Below are 21,612 nucleotides of genomic sequence, written 5' to 3'. Positions count from 1 at the left end.
GTCCTCCCCCCTTTCTCTCTTCCACCTATTCCCGCAAAGCAAGTCTCTGCCCCCTGCAGCACCACATACATACTCGGTGTCTCTGCGCTCTACTGGGGCGGAGGTGCAGCTGGAAGTCTTTAATTAACAAACTGATCTACAGATAGTCTCTTGAGGTTTGCTTCGCGCTTCATTGAGATGTTTGTTCCATCTTGTTTCAAGGCAATGTTACTCCAGCTCAGAATAATAATCTTCATCCTAGATTCCGTGGTAGCAAAGAGAATCACTTAAACTACATGACTGGTTTGTAAATCTTTTTATTAAAAGAGTTGTTTTTTTCTTTTCCACAGTAGTAAAGCTTTGGCACTTACAGTATAAAAATAATCACTGATCATAATTACACCAAATTCCTCTTTGTCAACTGCATACTGAGTGTCTTCAATACATTTTATTCCCATATAAAAACACTTGAAGGTCAGGGGAACAAAACTGATAAATAACAGTATGAGATATAAAGATACAGCTAGAAAAATACTAGGATCATTGAGAAAGAATTAGGACTGTGCATATTTTAAATATCACAGTGACTGGATTTGCTGTTCCTATCTTATTGCTGGCTGCACGCTTATGTGAAAGCAGAAGTGTTTGATGGACTTTCCTACCGCTAAATTTCAGTAATGTACTCAAATGTTCTTTGTATAGCATGGGAATCTTGAATTTCTACACCCTCCCTCCCCCTCAATATTCTGATCCCCCACCAATTTGTGATTTAGCATCTCCCCCCTTTTTTCTTTAAATTTGAAAATACTGGCTGGTATTCAACCCCTTGAGCAAAAACAAGACAATCGCTATCAATCATGAGAAAAGTCTGAAACACTCCAAGAGTGGCGCTTGGAGAAGCTGTGAGTTGAGCTTAAGCTGGGAAAATGGCTCCAGAGAAGAGGGCCATTCTCAAAAGATGCAGTTTGCTAGCATCACTCCAGTTTGGATGGTAACCGTGGCAGATGGGTATTTATACTTTGGTTTGCCTGTTGCCATTGCCGCAAGAAGTCTTGCTGGATGTTACTTTCCCCGTGGATGTTGTGTGTCTGCCTGTACATCTAGGGGCATGAAACACTCAATGGGGCAGTTGACGTTCTGTCAGGAGGGAAGGAAATCAGTTAGCGCTCTGTCCTGTAAGGACGGACACGTCTGGGGCGTGCTTTGGGCTGAGAATTGTTGCCAGCCGGTGTAGCTGTTTAGTTTCTCAGCACAAAGCACACAGCTGGGTTACAGCAGCACGTGAAGACGAGGAAACCACTACACACACTACCACCTCAGAGCATGCAGGCGCACCCCAGTGCTAGTGAACGAGAAGTCCTGGTGCCATGAGTGTGGCAATGAACACTGTGTGTGGAAGCGTGAGCTCGAGCACATGTTCTGTGCTGCGCAGAGTGATGGGTTGCTGGATCAGTTACTATCACGCACTTCTGAGCAAAGAGAAAGCTGCCCGCTGCTCTTAGCCCTCCAGCCCTATTCAGACCCCACACCTCTGTGCCATGGACCACATTCGCAGTAAGGGAGGGCAGAGAAGGAAAGTGTACTCACGGTGTTTGTGGCCTGGTGGTATCTCTGTGTAAACTGTGTGTATGTATGGCCAGCAGAGCCTTCGGGAGCCACCTCCACGCTGGGTCTGCGGCAGTTGTCACAGCGCCAGCCCTGGAGAAACAGAACGTGCGAATGCCAGTCAGGCCCTACACATGCTACAGGTGGGTACAGCCCCACCAGCACCAGTGGGGTTCCTCACACTTTATACTTCGCAGGCCCTAACTCCAAGGCCCTGAAAGTACTTACACTCTCCTACTAATTATTTTTCTTTGTACATGGGCCTGTTTTGGCCAGGCATTAGACACCATCTGACCTGAAACTCAGCAGTCTTAGGATTCCACTGCAGCATAGCCTGCTCCCCTCATGCCCTGTGCTCAGCATGCCAAGTCCCTCCTGCTTACCTGCTGTCCTCCATAACAAGTGCAGGAGCAGATGGCCCCAAAGTACTCCTTCTGCCACTGCTCTCCAACTTGGTACATTTTCCCATCATCGTAGCACGTGGTCTCATCTGTGGAGGAAAGGCAGAGCTCAGTTGCACAGCCTGTGCTCAGCTTTAAGCATTATCAGAGCCAGCTCGGTGATCAGAGCACGAGTTTATGGCCAGCACGCTCTCCCTGTCTGACCAGGGGCTCACTGACTGGCAGGGGGAACATCAGTCATTTTCATAGCTCTCCAGACACTTTAAACTACAACATGAGGGCATTTGCCTGACAAGAGCAATGCAGTTTAATTCCTAGTGTGAAGTCTAGAGGATCTTCAGGCAACAGGCCCTGCAGAAAAGTCCTGTGTTAGCGATTAGGGTCATCTGCACCGCTCAGTGCAGTGACATGTCCCTCTGATGTGGCTCCAGGGCCAAAGGCAGACAGATGCTGAGTGTGCTGTGACCTTAGCTAACAGAAGAGGGTTTTCTTCTTTTTAAGCTTGGGAATGTGCATTTTATGCCTTCAGCTCTTGTGAGAACAGATTCAATCTGTCACTGAGTCAGCCTCCAAGACCTGAATCAGACATCCTGATACTCTGCTTGCCCCCATGGCAGGACTTCAATGGAAACAGCCCTGAGATGCTGAAATTTCCTGAACAGGACCTCACATGAATAAACATCAGCAGGAGACTTACGTGGTTCACACTTGAATTCTCCTTTCCCATTTCCAAGGCACGTGCAGCTCATCATCTGGCCATTCTCACCCTGCCGGTCCCACTTCTCCCCAATCTTGTAGTTTACACCATTATCGTGGCACCACTCTGGAGAAGGCAGAGAAACAAGAGAAGCAGGAGTTATCCCCCACCCTACAGTGACATAGTGGGAGGAGGAGAAAAGCTTGGTGTTGTCTCAGGAGCCAAAAGAGGGGCAGGAGAAAGAATCTTTTCAGTTTGTGTAAGTCCCAAGGAGGAAATGTGTTCCTGCTGGAATTGGGTTCAGCTCCTGCAGCTTTTAACTGCCGAGGACTGTTGCAGCTTTGGGAAATGGCTAAAGGTTCTTAGGAAAAAAATAAATAGGATGTGACAAAGACTGGGAAGGGGGAGAGGGAGAGGAAGGCTGGCTAACCGGAGAGGAAAAGAAATGAAAGGGAATTTAATAGACATGGGGCAGGAAGGGAGAGAAAAATATTTTAAATGCTCTTTTTTTGAGCAAATACCCAGTAAAACTGTATCATAGAAACTGCAAAACACAATTGGTAAGCCATGTGTATCCAATGATTAAACATAAGTATTAATCCTGTAAAATGTCTTCCCTGCAGTCATTCCTCTGAGTCTATGCAAAGTGCAGAAATATCCTCTTTGCTTAGCTTACTCCACAATTTAAAAGCATAATTTAAATTAAATTAGTTGGATATGTGTTGTGTTAAACCACTCAGTCACAGACTTTTGTTCCATTCCCTTAAATGAAGTTTGATATTCTTCCATGTAAACCACAGTCCTGCTAAGAATAAAACTTAGTGCCTCGACAGAGGTCTTGCCTGCTTGACAGAGCTTGAAAAAGCAGCTGGCAAAATTAGAAAACTGGTTCTGCAGGATGCTTTGCAAAGGCTGTCTGCAATGCAAACCAGACTTGGTACTTGGCGTAATACCCACTGAAATCCACCAAAGTTCTGTCTGGCCCACTGCAACGATGTATGTAATTAGGAGGTGAAGATTCAACCATAGTTTAATACTCAAAACTATCTTCTTAAGGGGCTACTCAGATACTACCACTTAAGCATCTTGCCTATCTCACTTTTACACATTACCTAGACATGCCTGCAAGGGTAGGGAAAATAGAACCAACATTTAAATTTGGTGAAAAAGTCATTACCCATCAATACAATATTGATTGTTGCTGAAGCAGTGAATAGCAGTATACTAGATAAGCTGCACAGCTCAGAAGTAACCAGAGTTTTCCATCACTTCTCAGGATGCAAAACACTGTTTTGGTTTAAAAAGTTAAGAGCCTACACTTATTTGCATCAGGCTGGTTCTGTCAAACATGCTCTTAGTGCTCACAGAGCCTGGAGACAGGGATGGTGAAAAGCAAGCTACTCACTAGAAGAATCACATCGGAAGTGACCACTGCCAAAGCCTAAACACTGGCACCAGAGTTTAAAGCCAGTTTCAGATAACCGCTCCCACTCCTCCCCAATGGAATAGAAGGAGCCAGTGTAAGTATCAAAGCAGGTGTCGTCAGCCGGCTGGTTTAGTCCTTCAGACACTGGAACAAAAAGAGAAGAAACAGGCATCATACATAGCAATAGGAACTGCTGAACGACAGAATGATTTTCACTGAATACATGGTTTTTTTCTTACAATATCCTGGCAGTAATGGAGCTACCCCAGGGGCATATACTTGATGGTTCTGGCAGCAGACCAGACTCCCTGTAATTTATTTTCCATTTGCATGTGTCAGAGCAATTGAATGATAAAAAAACCTGACATGAAGGCTATTTTCATTTTGATTTGCCAAGTTTCAAGCAAGTGTGAGATTTTGCATTTGCTGTTGGAGAGCAACAACCTGACTTAGCCTGTTTTTAAGAGAAACATGCTGTGAGATGCTGGAGAGCAGCAGGAGGTTGGTAGCTGCATGTGCATTTTTTGGGGGGCACTTCAGACACGGCAGGGGAATGGGAGGAGACCAGACCATGCTGTTGGACAGATCAATTTCCACCTTAGGTGTGTGCCTTGATTGGAAGATGGGTCTTTCACAACCACCAGTTCAGTGTGTGATGATCAGGGTCAAGAGTTAATGCTTTCAGTTCAGCCTGTGACAGACATATGGCTGGAAAGGGAGAAACAGCCTTATTTCCCAGGGAGGTGGGGGCACTAGGGGGTCGCATGGCGTGGCCTACTGGGTGGACAACATAAATCTTTAACTCTTCATTTCTTCTTATCCCATCCTGCCCTCTTCTTTTTGACCTCAGAATACACACAGGAGGAGATAAAGGGAGAGAAAAAGTTGTTGACCAGACCCCTGTGCTGGTAAAAGCAAAGCTCAGGCCCCACAGGGTGTGTGTGGGCTCTGGGCTTTCCGGCTGTGGCAAGTGCCATCTCTGACCACAAGTACTTGCGGTCGGTCACGTGGGTTCTAAGTGCTGCCTGTTTGTGCTTAGTCAGCATCTCTCCTGGCAGCCTGCCCTGCTGCCAGACCTTTGGCATGGTCTAGCAGTGCTGCTGGATAACCAACACAGAAGTGGTAGCAAATGACTGACATAGCAGTTCAGCTGGCCACCAGCAGCTTCCCATAAGCATGATGTGTTATTGTGCCAGCAGATCTTCGCTGCTAGGCAGGAATCTGCAACACCAGCACGATCCTTGACTTCCTGTGAGAGCAGTAAATACCAGATCTCCTGGTCTCTCTCAGGCACTCGCCCTAGAGGAGTGTACAGAGCGTCAAAGCACGTTCTTCATGATTAGACAACAGTTCAGAACAGCTCTGGTCACACCATCAGTGTAGCAGTTAGCTATCCAAGACCAGTGGACCTCACAAGTCACTTGTCCCAGTGCCCTGGCTGTGAACTCTCCTTGTCAGGAGAAGTTTCCTTTCTGAACTATTCTCAATCCTGAGCACCAGGTAGGTTGACTTGGGTAAGAGACATGAGGCAGGGACAGCACAGGTTCAGCTAGACTCCATAAAGCTTTTACTGACCAGTGTTGCCAACTGTGACCACCTCCTCCAGCACCTTTTGTCTCCGGTGATCTTTCAGGGCTTCCACTATGATGTTGTAGGTGGCCCCTCTTGTAAGACCAGTGAGTGTAGCACTGGAGGAAGTTCCAGGAACCCTGAACTGCAACAAGAAGCAATGCCAAGTCACCGGCAAGGGAAGAGTGATTACTCCTTAGGTGTCACCCCACTCACAGGAAAGATGGGCTGTTTAGGTTGACTTCTATGCTCTGTACCATGATGGAGCCAGCCCATTCCCCTTAGACATTCCAAGAACTTCAAACAATACCAAGTTAAACTTGACTCCTCTGGACTATGGTTCATGAGGGATATGTTATTACTGTACTTCAGGGAAACAGAAACCAAGGGAGACAAATGAGAAAGGCTAAGGGAGTCTTTGGCTTGAAGAAGCAGCACCTCAGACTTTGAAACTTGCAGTCGTCTCCCTGACTGCCCCCTCCCCTGGTGAAACATTGATACTGACAGCATTTCAAGGGCTTTCTGGTTTAGCAGTTTTATCCTGTAGCCTTCTCCATGGAGCAGAGGAGGAAGGCATTTATCTTGCTCTCAACTACCTGTTAAAAAGACTCTTTAAGCCAACTCTGACTGCCACCCCCTTAACACAGCAAAGGGACTGGATTCCCAAGAGTCATCTGCCGCCACAGGTGAGGCTAACACCATTCCTGTGCGAAGACAGTGCACTTACTTGCAGAGTATCTTCATCCTGGCTGACTGGCTGACATGAGATGATGTATTCAGAGCTCTCCAGCAATGGCCTCCAAGAGATGGTTGTCTGAGAAAGAGCTTCTTGACCTGTGGTGTCATTGCGCCTGGGCCCACGGGAGTGTGGGTATGAAGGTTCAACTATGATAGGCACTTGGTACCCAGGGATTTCAATCGCTTCATCTACATTTGGTGGCTGCCGTCTTGACCCCGGCCTAAGGGGAGTTGCTGTAGTGGGTACAGGCCGTCTGTAGCCATGCTCCTCAAAGAAGACTTGTTGACCCTGGTGTCCTATTGTCTGTGGGTGCCCAGAGGTGCCTGGAAGTTGGATACCGTTTCCATTGTCATACCTATTGTTTGTGAGGTAAGGGGTCCCGTCGTCAATGGAAGGTACGTCCAGAATGTCAGGTTGGTTGGGGTGCGGTCTGGTAATCAATGTGGGAAGATCATCTAGCCAAAGAAAGGTTAGAAGCCATAAAGCAAAGCATGGCAAATTAACAACAGTAAATTAAACAGCTAGAGTGGATGCTGCACGCTGCTCTAAGCATCAAAGGTTAGCAATCATCCCAAGATGCAACACACTTTTTATGACCTCATCGTGACTGAAGGTATTTTCTATCTCTTTATATATTTATATACTATATAAATATATACTATAAAAATATACGTATATTTTTCATACATAGGCATAAGAAGTGTGTTGGTATGAAGTTTTCATACAGCTGAGCAACAGTTTTGCACACCGCAACCCAAAGAAGCCACCACTGGTCAAATTGAGAAGAAATTATTACAACAGATATTCACAGGTTATCAGTTTAAGAAAAAATCACTGGTGTGCAGTAAGAAAGGCTTGGTGATCACATTCGGATATAGTGCTGGTATTTTGCTTGCTACAGGTATCTCAATCTCGCACTGTGGAAGGTGTAAAGTAGGAGAAATGGAATGGGCAACAAATGAATAGATTCTGCCTTTGATGCCATCATGTGCTAGATGGATTTGAGTGTCAACCCTAATTTAATTACCAATTAGGTACCCAGGCAAGACTTATGCACCAAGCATGTTGTTCTGTTCTTAGCATTCAAAACCAGATAAATATGATTAATGTAATCTCAGAATCTTACCTCCTGCATCCTAGAAAGGAAAACCTCTTTACAAAGCCTATTTGACTTATAAAAAACTTATGGCTAAATGGTGTGAACAGGATATTTTAAATAAGATTATTATTTCAGTCCTGAGACTGTATTCCCCAACTGGAAGACACACAACAATCCAGAGCTTTGTTTTACCTGTCCTTTTTCTGCCAACCAGTGGTTCACTCTTTTGATTGTTCTTCACAGCAATGATGTAGATGATGTATTCGGTTCCTGGTTCCAAACCTAGGGAGGAAGGAAGGACAGACATAAAGCAAACTTCAATGTAAGCGTTGCTTTTATGATTATGTGTGGGATCTAAGGCAGAATGAGAGGTGGATATGGCTTTGTATGGGTATGTGATTTTGGGATCTGAGGTTTTCAGGACAGTACAAAAAGAGTCCAGCCTCCTGCTCCTAAGAGCAAGTTTGAAATCTGACCATGTCAGCTGGGATCATGGATGCTGCAGGCACAAAACGTAATGAATCTTCAGAATGTGTGACTGATGGGGTGCCAGAGTCATAGGCTGTTTGTCTTGAATGGATGACAGTTGCGGTGGCAATGGAAACAAACATCTGTGGATTGTTCAAATCTGACGGTTGATCTGATCAGTGAAGTGTATTGTGTTTGTAGCACAGGTGTGCTTATAAAACCACCATCGGTCATGAGGAACCACAAAAAAGGAACAAAACTTTGTCTTTCTCTTAGTTGAACATCAACACATTTTATAATTAGGTCTTCCCTCTCTCTTCAAATTTAAGTGTTTCAGGTGAAAAGCTCTCAAACAAAACAGAGACAGGTACCAGTAATAGTAGCCTCAGTGGTGCCAGGCCGAGGGCGAGGCAGAACCTCCTTGGGAGGTGAGCCAGGTTTCTCATATCTGATGATGTAGCCTGTGATCTTGGCTCGTGGAGGCTGCCAGGTAACCAGGAAGGAGTTGCTTGTGGTTGTAAGGAAGCGCAGATTAGAAGGAGCATCAATAGCTAAGTGAAAACAAAAGGAAACAAGTCAAATGCAGTAAAGGCAAGCATATTCTTGACATCCTTCTCAAAGTTAGGAGTAAAATCTATTGCTGTAAGTCACAGAAAATACTATATGTCATATCATAGAATCATAGAATGGTTAGGGTTTGAAGGGACCTTACAGGTCATCTAGTTCCAACCACCATGCCATGGGCAGGGACTGCTAGATCAAGCTTGCCAGGAATAAATATTATATGTGATCAGATTATAGACAACTTCTGACAGACCATATGTGATTACTATGTGTTAGCATGAGCAGAAAAGTCAGACAAGATCATTACCAGTGGAGGCATCAATCACTACCGGGGAACTGCGTGCATTCTCGTTCAGAGTGTAAAGGTAGATCTTGTAGTCATTGCCAGGTTGCAAGCCTAAAATGAAGTTGAAATAAAAATGTTAGCTAATCTGAGGAAGCCACCCAAAAGGGGCATCGGAATGTCTTTCAACAACAACTTCTTGGAGACTAGTCTTTATAACTCAGGTATTTTTTCCCACCTTTTGTTCCTATAGTATTTCTCATCAAGGAAATTCAACTATAAAATGAGAACCCAACGTTCCTTCTGATATGACCCCAGGAGCTCCTGCACTTGCACAAGCCCCTCACTTACCAGTGATAGTGTAAGTCCTAACATCAGGGCTGATGGTCCTTTGAATGGGGTTCTGGCCACTTGCTGGGACAGCATCAACTTGGAAGCCAGTGATGGTCTCAGTCTTGGTTCTCCAGGTAATGGTGATGGTTGTCTCAGTGGCATCTGTCACACGGGCCCTGCGAGGGGGACTAACATCTGCACCAGAAGGAAAAGATCTCCTGTCAATACAGTGGGGATTGTGAATCTTACCAGCTAAGTGTTTGTGAAGGCCTTTGCTGGAGCTTTGTACAGAGCCCTACTTTTGACACAGAGTAAGATCTCAGCCTCTGCAGCCAGCACAGAACTAACTGGTCATTTGTGGAGGATCACTACTTACTTTCAAGAGTGGTGACCACCCCCTGGGCTGGTCGGCTGGTCAGAGAGTCCTTCAGGGCATACACGCTCACTTCATACTTGGTTGCTACCTAGAATGGAAAAAGTTATACCATGTTACGAGAAGGATCTGGCACAGTGGGAAATACTCCTGCCCTCATTCAGTGTTTGGTGAAGCCACATTGCTTGGTCTTACTGAAGTATGAAACCTTAAAATAACTCCATGACAGATTGATGGGATAATTCTAATTGTTTCCAGCTGTAATAAAAGGGTAGACATGGACCCTGATAAACAGTGCTGTTGATAATACTAGGAGTGTCTATGTGCACACCCAGAAGCAGAGGAAATCCTGGAAGAAGCTTATTTGTCATTCCTCATTTTGGAATCCATGCTTCAAAGCTGATTCTTCTGAAAAACCTAATTTACATCCTGTTTCTCTCGGGCTTAATGGATGCCATTTGCTACAATAAAGTGCTCTTGCTGCGAAGAAATGAGAATGGTGGAAGTTAAAGTGTGGTCTTTCATCCTTGACTGCATCAGACAAGGAGCCCACTTAGATTAGAATGTTTTTTAAGGCTCATTTTTGAAGTTGATTCATAAAACTCCTTAAAAACAGATCAGTAGCTTTTAAGATAGCAGGAACCATAAAAGCAGTGATTTTCAGCCTTTTCTAGTTCAGGAACTCCTGAGATTTGTCCAGTGGAGAAGATTGTTATATAGGAAATTTAAGCCTACTCACAAAAGACTTACATTTTTTACTTACATTTTACAGACGTCTTAAAAATAGGCAATAGATTGCCAGAACTCTCATATTACAGCTTGAAAACCTCTGGATTAGGTCACTTCATCTGACCTCTTCTGTACAAGATGAGTAAAAACATTTTACTGGGTTACTGCTGATTGTGAATCTGATAATTTGCATTTGATTAAGGCATCCAGTCTCTCTGTGCTAGATCAGAATAGGGCAAGAATCCAGATTCAGCAGGCCAGTTCCTTGCCTTTTAAAAACTATGGCAACAAGTAGTTACAGCTGATGGCTAGTCAGACTTTAGACAGTCAGACCCTTGGGAGCTGTAATGATCTACTGAAGCTGAGGTTCCTGACCCAGGAATTTGAAATTGCTTCAGGTGCTAACATCTCCTTCCCACAACACAGTCTACATCACACAAAGAAAAGAGTTACCATTAATCCAGACACAACAGCAGATGTACTGTCTGGAGAAAGGTTGATTTCTTTCATAGGACCAGTCTTTTCTTTAGGATTCACTCTGACTCTGTAGCCAGTGAGGCGAACGTTTGGTGCGTTCCAGTTGACTGTAAGACTGGTGGGAGTTACCTGAGTAAACTTCAGGTTTGTTGGAGGTGGAATTGCTGCAAAAATCCAGATTGGCACATGGTTAGTTTGAAGAAGACAGTCTTGGACAAAATAATATTCTCTCCTGAACGTGACATAGTTCTAGGCCTGAAATACATGGGCAGGAAGGCAGTATGCCTTCTGCGAACACAGGCATAAAGCACCGTGGAAGGGGAGATTGTCAAATCTGTGGTAACACCTTTCAGGGGAAATAAGGAGATCTCCATGCTTCAACCTTGAAGTCAGGTGAGTAACAACACTTTCTGTGATATAAGGTGAAGGCTTTGGGAGGTGCTTAAATCTGTAGTAGGCCAGTCTGTGTTAATTCTTCTGCCTGTCTCTGCTTTTCATCACACAGCTAATACTTCAGTCCTGCTTCATTTGCCTATATTTGTTTCTGTAATATGACTGATGATTTACAAAAGTAAGTAGGAAGCAGGCTCAGGAATTGCAAAGAGGATATAAAAATACTGCAAATGCAGAGGGGAAGCATTTTACAGCCACTTACACCAGTGTAAATTACTACACAGAGAGCAAGGCAATGGAAAAGCAGAGCTGTGGTGGCCATAAGGCTCATCACACAAGAGTCTCTTTATGAGCTAACACATCTGAAATCTTAAAAAACAAATGTTTGCATAAAAAAGGAGCATCCATTGAAACATTTTCTTGCCTTATTGTTGGTAATCCTTCGGCTGTAAACAGGGGAAAAACATACCTTACCAGAGTGCCCACTATTAGCATGCTGCTGTGAAGTTTTCTGATTTTATAGAGTGGAAATACAAGATAATTCTTCCTTGTTGCTTTGTTCAGAGCTCAGTCTAAAGCCTATGAGAGTCAATAGATTAAGTCTTGAATGACTTCAAATATGCTTTTGAACAGCCCACAAAGGGTAAACCACAGAGAGTGGGTTTTAAAAATTACTGTATTTGCATTTTTGGCAGGTAGTCAGCCAGCTGCTTCAATCATTACAGCACTTTGTTTCAGTTTAATATAGCAATGTGTTCACTAGGAACCACTGTCTTCATTGCAGCCCTGGAATTATAGGGCCAACTTTTCATCCACAAATGAATGGGAGACCTTTACTGTAAAGGCACTACCTTTGTCATAAAGACATGTCTGGCAATCTTGGAAGCTCTGCAATGGATTCCATATCGCTGGAAGTAATTTTATCTCGAGCAATAGCTTCCTCTTCTTTTTTTCACAAAGGAATTTTACATGTGTTTTACATGGAGTTGGATCTGACTGGCACATCTGGGAAAGGACTCTCTCAAATGGAGCATGTTCTCTTCCTGTGGAGGTGATGTGAGTGCAGGTTGTGGGCATGCACGCGGGCTGTAGTCCTTAGGAGAGTGCCAGTGAAGGATCTAGAGGCTTTATGAGACCTGAGGGTTAAGCAATCTCCCAGCTCTTCACACTGATCTTTTGCTCCAACAAACAGTGAGGACCCTGGGGGATGAAAGTTGCCCTAACCTCTCTGTTGTTGGTAACTGCCTCTGCTTCAGGTCATCCTGAAGACAAGACAAGGGCATTGTGAGAGGGTGGTTCACCATTAGTTAAGCTCTGTGACTAGGGACCAGACATCACTGATCCAGTTGAGGACTGAGAAGCAGCTATAAGGTGACATCCCTCATTTCTCTAGAATCTGTTCCTTCCATCCTGCTGATCTTTCCTGCCTTCCCTAATGTGTATGTAGGCTGACTCTGCTGGTAGCCAGCTCTCCAGCATCAACTAAGCCATGCCTCAAGAGCAATCACATCCCTTCGGCTGCCCCTGGGGCCTCCCCAGCGCGGAGCACCAGTTGTGCATGGAAGCACACTTTACCCAACAGGGCAGAAGCCACTGCTGCCATGGCCTGCTGGGTGGTGTAGTTAAAGGTGTACCTGTGGACTGGGTCCCAGTGAGGGGCAGGCTCTCCATGTCATCGTATATGGCAACGATATTGATAGTGTACTCAGAACCTGGCCTGAGGCCATGCAGCTCAGCAGTGTCTTCTTCGCCACCTGGGGCCGGCAATAGCTCATGGATTCCATCCTCAGGGCTTGAGTAGGTCACCCTGTACCTGGTGACTTGCCCCTGCGGGCTTTCCCAAGCAATTTTGATGGAATCAACATCCACCTCAGTGAATGTTAGTCCTTTAGGGCGGTCAATGTCTGTTAGGCAAATTAACGGTAAGAGGTTATGTGATAAAAAGCAGGTTGTGGGTGAGGAAAATAAAAAGCATTTCTATTACATGCAAAGCAGTTTTGGTTTTGCACGGGAGAGGGGGTACTTGATTCTCCTCTGTGCTGCACCTTGCACACATGCTTACACCCATGCAGGGTAAGGCTGAGAGTTTGCAGATGCCAGACAGCAGCAAGGCAATCTTGGCTTTGTTGAAATCAGAAGGACTTGCATTACCACCTTCAAAGCAGCCAGGACACCAACTCTTACCTACGTTTGAGTCCCCTTGGCACTGAAACCCCTTTTATGCAACTCTAGCAGCACTAAGCTACCTTAAAGTGGTCAAGAGAAGAAAAGAAACGGGAATTTTAAGACCCGTTTCTACCATCAGAGCCAGTAACTGGTTCCTAGTGCTAAAGGCAACCAGACAACCCACCTGACTCGGTAAATTTGGATTCATGCTGCATTTCGGTTTCACTACTGTAAGCTGCTGTGCAAAGCACCAGTCCAAGGAGAATCAGTCCCACTATTTTCTTTCATAAATTAATATCCAATTAACACACTTATCAAGAAAGTAAATTACTCAGTATATTATATTTTAAAATCAGTTAGAAACAAACTTTTCAGCTTTGTATTGAGTGCACAGGGAGTGTCCACAGGTGCAACTGCATAATACACACACTTCCTAATGAGACCAATTAATCAGATTTTCCAAGCAAGGTGGGGGCTTGGTGCTAGGCAGCAAGGTACGTGAGCCTTGCTCCACAGAAGTCTAGCATGGCTGTTACAGAGCTATATGCATTTGTTACGCAAAATGGGAGATAATTTTTATATTCAATCCAAATTATGCTTTTCTGAAAGATTTCAACTATTTTATCTGCCATGTTATATTAGTCCTGAATTTTCTACATTTTTTAATCAGCAAAGGTGATTTTTGTCCAGGAATTTGTTGGCTTGAAATTGAGACGCACTCTTTTCCCGCCCCTGTAAAGCTTCAGAGAAGCTCCTGTTGTCTTTAGGACAATTCTGTAAGTTATTTGGGGCTGAGCTGTGGTTTTGAATACAAGCCCAAGCAAGGAAATAACATGCATGCAAATCCCTACCCCACAGGTGTCCCTGAAAAAGGCACTTTATATCAGAGATATCTCTGAGTTACATGTTCCCTCTTGCCTCCTCTTTGTGTCCAGAGCAGTACTGCCATTCTGTGCAGGTAGATAGAGCAATTTGAGAGCTGAGCTGTCCTTTCTTTTGTGGTGCTTCATCCCAAGTTCTTGATAACTCATGTGGTTTCTTTTATTCCCTTGCACAGGGCAAGTGCTCCCAAGCCAAGTCTAGTCCCTTAACAGTAATCACCTTTGCCACCTAGCTCCAGAAAGGAGATATTTGCACATTTTTTCCACTGATTGGCTGAAGGCAAACAAAACGCAAAGATTTTTGCGGCTTTAGTGAAAGAAAATCAGAAGCGCAGCATTTTGACGAGGTGGGGAATTGCATTTTGCTGGTGTTTGAAGGAGAGGGACTGCATTTTTCCCAGCATCTGCAATTTAGGCACATGGTACTTATCGCAGGGCAGACCACCTTGCGTTCTCTTGGAGACTAGGCACTTGCCACTTGCTTTCACTGGGAATGTGATACTGCATGGTAGATTCAGGCATCAATAGATAACATTTGTTTTGTTACCATGAAGTGAAATACGTACTGGTGACAGCTGTCTCAACCAAGGGGAGGCTTTCTCCATTCTGATTCTGAGCGTAGACACTGACCATATACTCAACTGTGGGCTGCAGACCTTCAATAGTGACTTGCGTTTGATCTGGCAGGAAAGAACAACATTAGTCCATCTGCAGCTGCACAAAGCTGCAGAGCATTGGCCTCTAATCAGCCTTGAATGAAGGGCCTGTATTAGCCATGCATCATTAAAACGAGATAGGATTGACACATCAGGTTTACCTTTTACTTGCACTATGCCTCTCTGTCAGTGCAGAACAAGGCATCTGCTATTTGCAGCTGCTCAAAAGCCCCACAGCTAAAAGGGCAGGTTAGCACAGTAAAAAAAAAAAACAAAAAAAAAAACCACAGAGCAAGAGCAGACCAGCTTTCACCATTTTCTGTGATGGGATTGACCATTAACCCAACTGTGTCACAAGCACCCCTGAATGCTAATCTCTGCAGATGCCACAAAACCCGCTGTGTTCCTGAGAGCTGACTTGTCAGACTGTATGGTAATGAGGTCAAGCCTGTCACATATGTGACTGAGTCCATGCTATGACCAAGGGTCACATTATGTGACCTTCAGAAGGATTTCAGAGGAAGTTTTTCTGGATGCTAGAAAATCCAATGGCATTTCTTTGAAATCCAGGTGCCTTTCAAGAGATACTGAGGTTGCCAAGAACAACCTTTGCACCACAGTGGTGTCAAGGAAATGTGGAGCTTTTGGGGCAAAAATTGACCCACCTGAAGTCAGCAGGATCGCAAAAAAAAGGTACAAGGAGGAGAAAGTTTGCCTTTGAACTCATGACTAGTGCTTGATAGTGTTGATTTTAGTGTCAAGTCTTGCATAGTTTACAGATCTGGTGAAGGATGTCACGTACTCTTACCTGCAGGGACATTTTTAGTTTTTGTGGGTCCATGTCCTTTCTTGGGGACAGCTGTCACCCGATACCCTGTGACTGGAGATGTTGAAGGGAGCCATCTGATGCTGATACTGTTGTCCTGGACGTCAGTAACTTGCATCTGGGATGGTGTGTCTATTTCTGGGCAACAAAAATAGTTTTTTCTGAGTATGTTGGTACAGGAAACCCTCCCTCCACTGTTACCTCCTAGCTGAATTTTATTGTGCTCTTCATTTCCAGGCTGCACTGCTTAGAACAGAAAACACATGTTGCTATTTATTTGTCCCTCATGTTAGCCCAGAGCAAAAAAGCTTTAACCATGATGTGTGGGTGACTGACCTCTTATCAACGTTAGTTGAGGATTTTTGTTGTTTCAAAGGCTACTAAATGCCTTTATCTGCAGCTACAGTAGGATTAGGCTATATCCATATCAGGAGTGATATGACAGTCCTGGAGTTAGCAAGTCAGGTCTCAACAGCATCATATAATATGACAGTGCACCAGAAGCATCAGAGTCAAGACAAAAGTGACCCCATGATATGAGAGCCCAACAGGATTTTCATTCTGCAATAAGTGGTCAAATATTGCGTGTATCCCCATCTGGACTCCACAGGGTCTCCCCTCCTCCAAAAGTTCAAGTCCATGATCCCCTTCGGTGTCATGTCGTTATCATGCTGGGCCACCATGCTACACAGCTCCACTGAAAATTACAGGCTTAAAACATAGCCCATGACTTCTAAAAGAAACCAGGGATCAGGGATACAAACTTATGTGGATAAGCCAACACAAAGCTGTAGGGGTTTTTTGTGGTTCTTTTTGTTTTGTTTGGTTTGGTTAAACAGGTCTCACCTGTTTTGTAGGTGACGGTGACTGGCTTGCTGCTGGCAGGGCTGTCTCCACGGCCAGTTACAGCATACACGGTGATGGTATAGTCTACACCAGGTTTGAGGCCAGTGATGGTAGCAGTAGACATGGTGCCAGGCACTGTAAACTCCTGCACAGGGCTGCTTCCACCTAAGGAGGGTAGGGTGGAAAAATAAATGTAATGGATCCCTAAATTATACATTTTAAATCATTACAAAAACCAGGACATTTCTATATGCATTAAGGTGAAGACAGGACCCTGTTGATTTTAGTGGTTCTTTGGTAAAAGTCTATTTCAGACCAACCCAACCAAAGAAAAGAATTAAATATGTACACAGAACCACCTCTAACATGACAGGAGTGCTCCAGATGCTCTTTGGTTTTGGTAGACAGAAAATTATTTGCTCTCCTTTAACAAAAAGAAGACACCTATATTTGACAATCTTCTCTAAATATGCTGCAAGAATCTCAGAGATACAAGAGCTTATTGTCTGCTACAGTCAAACCTGCCTTTGTGCTTTGCTGTGACTTTCTAATAGCCTCAGAACAGTTTCTGGTCTGTGACTGGCCGTAGCAGCCTGCCCTCACCTGTTTCACCGTAAGTGATCCGGTAGTATCTGACTGTCACTGCAGGAGCATCCCAGGAAATCACAAGGCTGGTTGGGCTGGTGGGGGTGACTTCCAGGTCCCTTGGAACATCAGACACTAGAAAAACAGAGAATTGAGAGAGTTTAAATGCAGTTAATGTACATCAGCTACATATCCCACTTATCATACTGTGCTCCTCTGCTACTCATTTGCCTTAGTGCACACACCTCTACAAGTGATGTATCTGTTTAAAAACCATCAGGCATTGGACTAAATTTAATGAAAAGTGTTCTGCTGGCCCTAAAGACATCTGACTTGATATGAAAGTAGCATAGGTCCTCCCACCTTTTTCTAAATCAGGCCCTACCTCCGTATCACAGGGACTTCCTCATGAGCAGAGTTTCACCAGCTGGTAGGGAAGATCTGGTTTAAAAGCAACTACTTTGCTAGAGGACCCTCAAAATTCTCACGGCAACTTTTAGCCAGTATTCTCTCAAGGCTTACCCGTTGTTTGTTGGCCAACCAAGGGCACGCTCTCCTCCCTGCCATTGATGGCGATGATGCTGACCACATACTCAGTTCCTGGAAGCAGGTTGGTAAGGGTGATGGAGTTCCGCGAGGGGGGCACACGGTCCTCCTTGGGCCTGCCAGCACCATGCTCTGGGTGATGACGGATTTTGTAGCCCGTAACGGTGGCACGAGGAGCAATCCAGTGGACAGTGAAAGAGTTGGCAGTTATATCCGAGAAGTCAAGGCCAGTGGGAGAGTCAAGAGCTGCGTATTTCAAATGGACAAGAGACTGAGCTCAACTGAACTACTAGCCATGGTTCATTAAGCTCAGTACCACAACATTGCCAGATCCTAAGCCAAATGCTATTCAGCTGTGGAACTAAACACGCATGCATTCAGGATTGAAGCGAGATAACCAAGCACTGGAATGCAACTGCAGGAGAAGAGTGTATGGCACATGCAGACAACACAGCGTAAAACAACACACATGACCAGCAAACTCCGTTACATGGTTATGCAACAAGGAAGACTCAGTGATAGATATGATAGGCTCTACCTAGGCTTGTTCTCAGGCAGACGCTAGCAGTATATTCACACCAGGGTCTACAATGCTCTATTTAAAACCAAGAGAAGTTCTGGCTCTCGGACATAATTAGATGTGAGATTTCCTAGATTTTCATAGGTTTCCCAAGATGTGCATCTACATTGCTCTTTGGCATCTAGCTGATGGCCCATCAATGAGGTAACAACACACAAGAAAGAGCAACAAAGTCCCATTAATGAATGTTAACGGTATTAATCGCATATATGTCCAAGTATCACATGCTGCATCCAAATACCTGTCTTCTGGATTCCAGACAAAGGTGCACTCTCATGTTGCTCAGAAACACTGTAGACTCTCACCAGATATTCAGTACCAGGAAGCAGATCTGTGGAGTTTAAGTACAGGAATTTAGACATATTTCTTTACTAATAGCTAGAAGTCACTTTATCCTACACAATTTTAATGGTGTTTCTTAAGGGTTTTGCTTGATGGAAGATGTGAGCCTCCTGGACAGTCAAAAATTCAAATCAGTTCTTTTTGTGACATTTGGGTTGATTGCAATGTTTTAGCCTGAAGGAGCACGGTATCCTGTATCATTGCTTCATTAGTTTGTGGAGACTGGCTAGAAGCAATTAGCCTTCCACAAGGTCCCTTGTAGTTATCCAGTGGTTTGTTTATGCACAGTGTCAAAGCTTTCGCTGATATAAGCTGGAATAGGGCCAAGGATTTCTGACACAACTATTCTAACTCAGATGAGCTCCAGGTCTTGTCCCTTATTCTGAAAGTGGATGTTGTCTTTTACTCAAACAACCTGTATTCTAGGATGGTTAAAAAACTTCAAATATAACACAGCTTTTCCACCAGCAAAAATTAACATCAGCTTTTTGAAAATTCCCGTGTTTTGTTGCCACATCACATCAGGTTCCAAACAGTATTTATTTTCTGGTCCTGAGCATACAAAGCCAAAGGAGCAATGACCTTTTGCACATTCTGATCCTCTCCCTGAACCTCTGCACTGCAAGTCCTCGACATTTTTGGCAAACCAGGTGAGTAATATGTATTTACTCTTAATACTTAACCAGGCTGCAAATCAAAGCAATTGCCCCATAGTTCCCATCACTGTCCTTGGATTGATGGGAAAACCTTTCCTGTGGTTTGGCTTTAACTTGGGTAAAGCAAGTGGACAAACCCCATTTAGCGTGAGTTTGTATGAAGCTACTTCAACATCAGCTTAGATCAGCTGAGAAGTTGTCTGTAAATTACACTTACAGTAAGCACTTTTCTTTTGCCTCATCTTATGTCATATAAAAGGGGTCTTTTATATTTGTTTCACTTACACAGGTGACCCACTTACTTGTTAAGATCACCATGTTGTCAGAGGGTGAAATTGTCAGCTCCGCAACATCTTCCTCCTTCTTCACAGGGGAGTAGCGCACCAAGAAACTGCTCAGCACAATGGAAGTTGGTGCGGTCCAAGTCACTCTCATAGTATCAGGCCCCACATTAGTGAAGCGCAGATCAGTGGGAGGAGGCACAGCTACATAGCAAAGAACAAAGATATCTTAGTTCTATGATTCATAAGAGTTGATCAAAAGGTATTCTCAGGGAATCATCAGAGAAAGTATCTCATGCATAACAGACTACTGTGTCAGACCCATGCAAACAGACTTCTAAACTACATTCGGTTCTACTACAGTTAAGAGAAAAATATGTCTGTACTACTGTCAGGCTCCTTTAACCTCTTGGCAATTCCTGATACTTTAAAAATACCCTGTGGGGTTAATTTGAAAACAAAGTAGCAAGTTTCAGTAACATGCTTCTTGCAGCTGGATTTCGTATTACAGATGTGGAGCCAAGTAAGGTTTAAAGTTGCCATACAGCAGCTTACAGCTGGAAAAGTAATCTCATCTAGAATTCGTACATGCACACACAGGAGAGGAGAGGGTATATCACTAATTTCCTATGACTCTAGTTCTACTTGTGTCGAAGGATTTACAGCCTCAGGATTTTCAAACACAACAGGATTTCATGCAAGAACCAGTTTTCAGCTCGCCTTCTGCTCATGCACTATGGAGACCCTTGACGGTGTGGCATGGCTGTCAATGGCATGTACTCAGGGAGTGGTGTTTCATCTGCATCCTTTTAAGAGTGGGGCCACCACCGGAACAGACTGCTGGAAGCTCAAACAGCTATCAAGGCTGGAGGGTGACTGCTAACTGCTCCACCCTTTGGCACCCTTATTTTGGAGAATCACAGTCTAAAGTCTGGTGAATATATAGCTCATGTTTCAAGGCTTTTCATTTGAACAGGATCTTGGAAATCTTAATAGCAGAAGGTGAATGAGTCTGACAAGTCTGCAGCCATACACAGGTATTAAAATGCCTCAAATTAGAAAACTGAGCAGCACATATCCATCCCCAGCTGCCATTTAGAAAAAGGAGCAAGCTGAGTCTGTCTGGCTTCCCCTCTGTGAGCGGCTCGATTCCTCTTTGGACAAAGCCCCATTATCCCGACAGCCAGTGACAGCATGAAACACCGTCCATGTCAAAAAACACAGAAGTTTTCAAAATTCACCCGTTTGCTGTGTCAGAGTGGTAGGGGCGCTCTCTCCGCCATTAATGAGTGTGATTACACTGATGTCGTAATCAATGCCCGGCTCCAAGCCTGTGACTGTGTAGTATCCTACTGAGGAGTCCACAAAATCTTCAAAAATAGGGACACTTTCTCCTGCCGCAACTACTGTGATGCGGTAACCAATAATGGTGGAGGCATTTAACGGGGTCCACCTCAGGCCGATGCTTGAGTCAGTTATGTCAACAAAGCTTAGGTCAGTGAGTTGGGGCACCTCTAATGAGTTAAAGAGCAAACGGGAAAGGCAAAGACAGAAGCAAGAGAAAGACAAGGGAGAAAAAAGCAGTGTTCATCACTATTAACATTGACAGAACTTTAGAAGCAATTGCGGTGATATGCAGAATTTTTCTTGGGGTTTGGGGGAAAAGGAGGTTTTTTGGTGGTTTGGGTTTTTTTGGTTTTTAGGGGTTTTTTGTTGTGGTTTTTGTTTTCTTTTTATATTGTACCCTTCAATGCAGACTCCAGCCACCTCCCTGAGGCAATGCACTTCCACTTTAGGCAAACAATTTTCTGAAAGGCCTACAAGAGGCACTTAACTGGCAAAAAATTTACTTTGAGCAATGAAGCCATAAAGGACCCATCATTTTCTGACAAAAGTAGAAACAGAAAAAACATACCCAGTTTCTTTTTATTGCAGGTAGAAAACAAGAGATCAAAGTCTATTAACTTATAAATAAAACTACTCTGAAATAATAGTTGATTACCCTCTAGAATTTTTGTCTTGTTCAAATGGTCTAACTTTTATAATTGGGATCATAAAAATATCAACTCATCTGAAGGAGCTACATTGGCCTACAGCTGCAGCCAGTGAGAA

General features: G+C 44.1%; 1 protein-coding gene across 1 annotated transcript in view; it reads right to left on the bottom strand.

The window, feature by feature from the left end:
* Positions 1–279: 279 nt before the first annotated feature.
* FN1 (fibronectin 1) overlaps positions 280–21,612 on the bottom strand; it is a gene marked incomplete at its 5' end in the record, with an annotated part of 53,538 nt that continues 32,205 nt past the window's right edge. The window contains 22 exons of the mRNA XM_010079639.1: positions 280–1,116; positions 1,567–1,677; positions 1,968–2,074; positions 2,683–2,808; positions 4,088–4,252; positions 5,684–5,822; positions 6,405–6,871; positions 7,708–7,797; positions 8,355–8,534; positions 8,855–8,944; positions 9,182–9,358; positions 9,540–9,627; positions 10,719–10,906; positions 12,770–13,039; positions 14,749–14,862; positions 15,647–15,802; positions 16,511–16,675; positions 17,114–17,230; positions 17,618–17,887; positions 18,463–18,552; positions 19,522–19,704; positions 20,742–21,014. Coding sequence (XP_010077941.1) covers positions 1,042–1,116; positions 1,567–1,677; positions 1,968–2,074; positions 2,683–2,808; positions 4,088–4,252; positions 5,684–5,822; positions 6,405–6,871; positions 7,708–7,797; positions 8,355–8,534; positions 8,855–8,944; positions 9,182–9,358; positions 9,540–9,627; positions 10,719–10,906; positions 12,770–13,039; positions 14,749–14,862; positions 15,647–15,802; positions 16,511–16,675; positions 17,114–17,230; positions 17,618–17,887; positions 18,463–18,552; positions 19,522–19,704; positions 20,742–21,014 — 3,641 coding nt within the window. The remainder of the gene's footprint in view (positions 1,117–1,566; positions 1,678–1,967; positions 2,075–2,682; positions 2,809–4,087; positions 4,253–5,683; positions 5,823–6,404; positions 6,872–7,707; positions 7,798–8,354; positions 8,535–8,854; positions 8,945–9,181; positions 9,359–9,539; positions 9,628–10,718; positions 10,907–12,769; positions 13,040–14,748; positions 14,863–15,646; positions 15,803–16,510; positions 16,676–17,113; positions 17,231–17,617; positions 17,888–18,462; positions 18,553–19,521; positions 19,705–20,741; positions 21,015–21,612) is intronic.

Source organism: Pterocles gutturalis, unplaced genomic scaffold (assembly GCF_000699245.1).
Source record: "Pterocles gutturalis isolate BGI_N339 unplaced genomic scaffold, ASM69924v1 scaffold15134, whole genome shotgun sequence".
Taxonomy (NCBI): Eukaryota; Metazoa; Chordata; class Aves; order Pterocliformes; family Pteroclidae; genus Pterocles; species Pterocles gutturalis.
The sequence above is the reverse complement of the archived record's forward strand: the minus strand, read 5'-3'. Positions and strand labels throughout refer to the sequence as shown.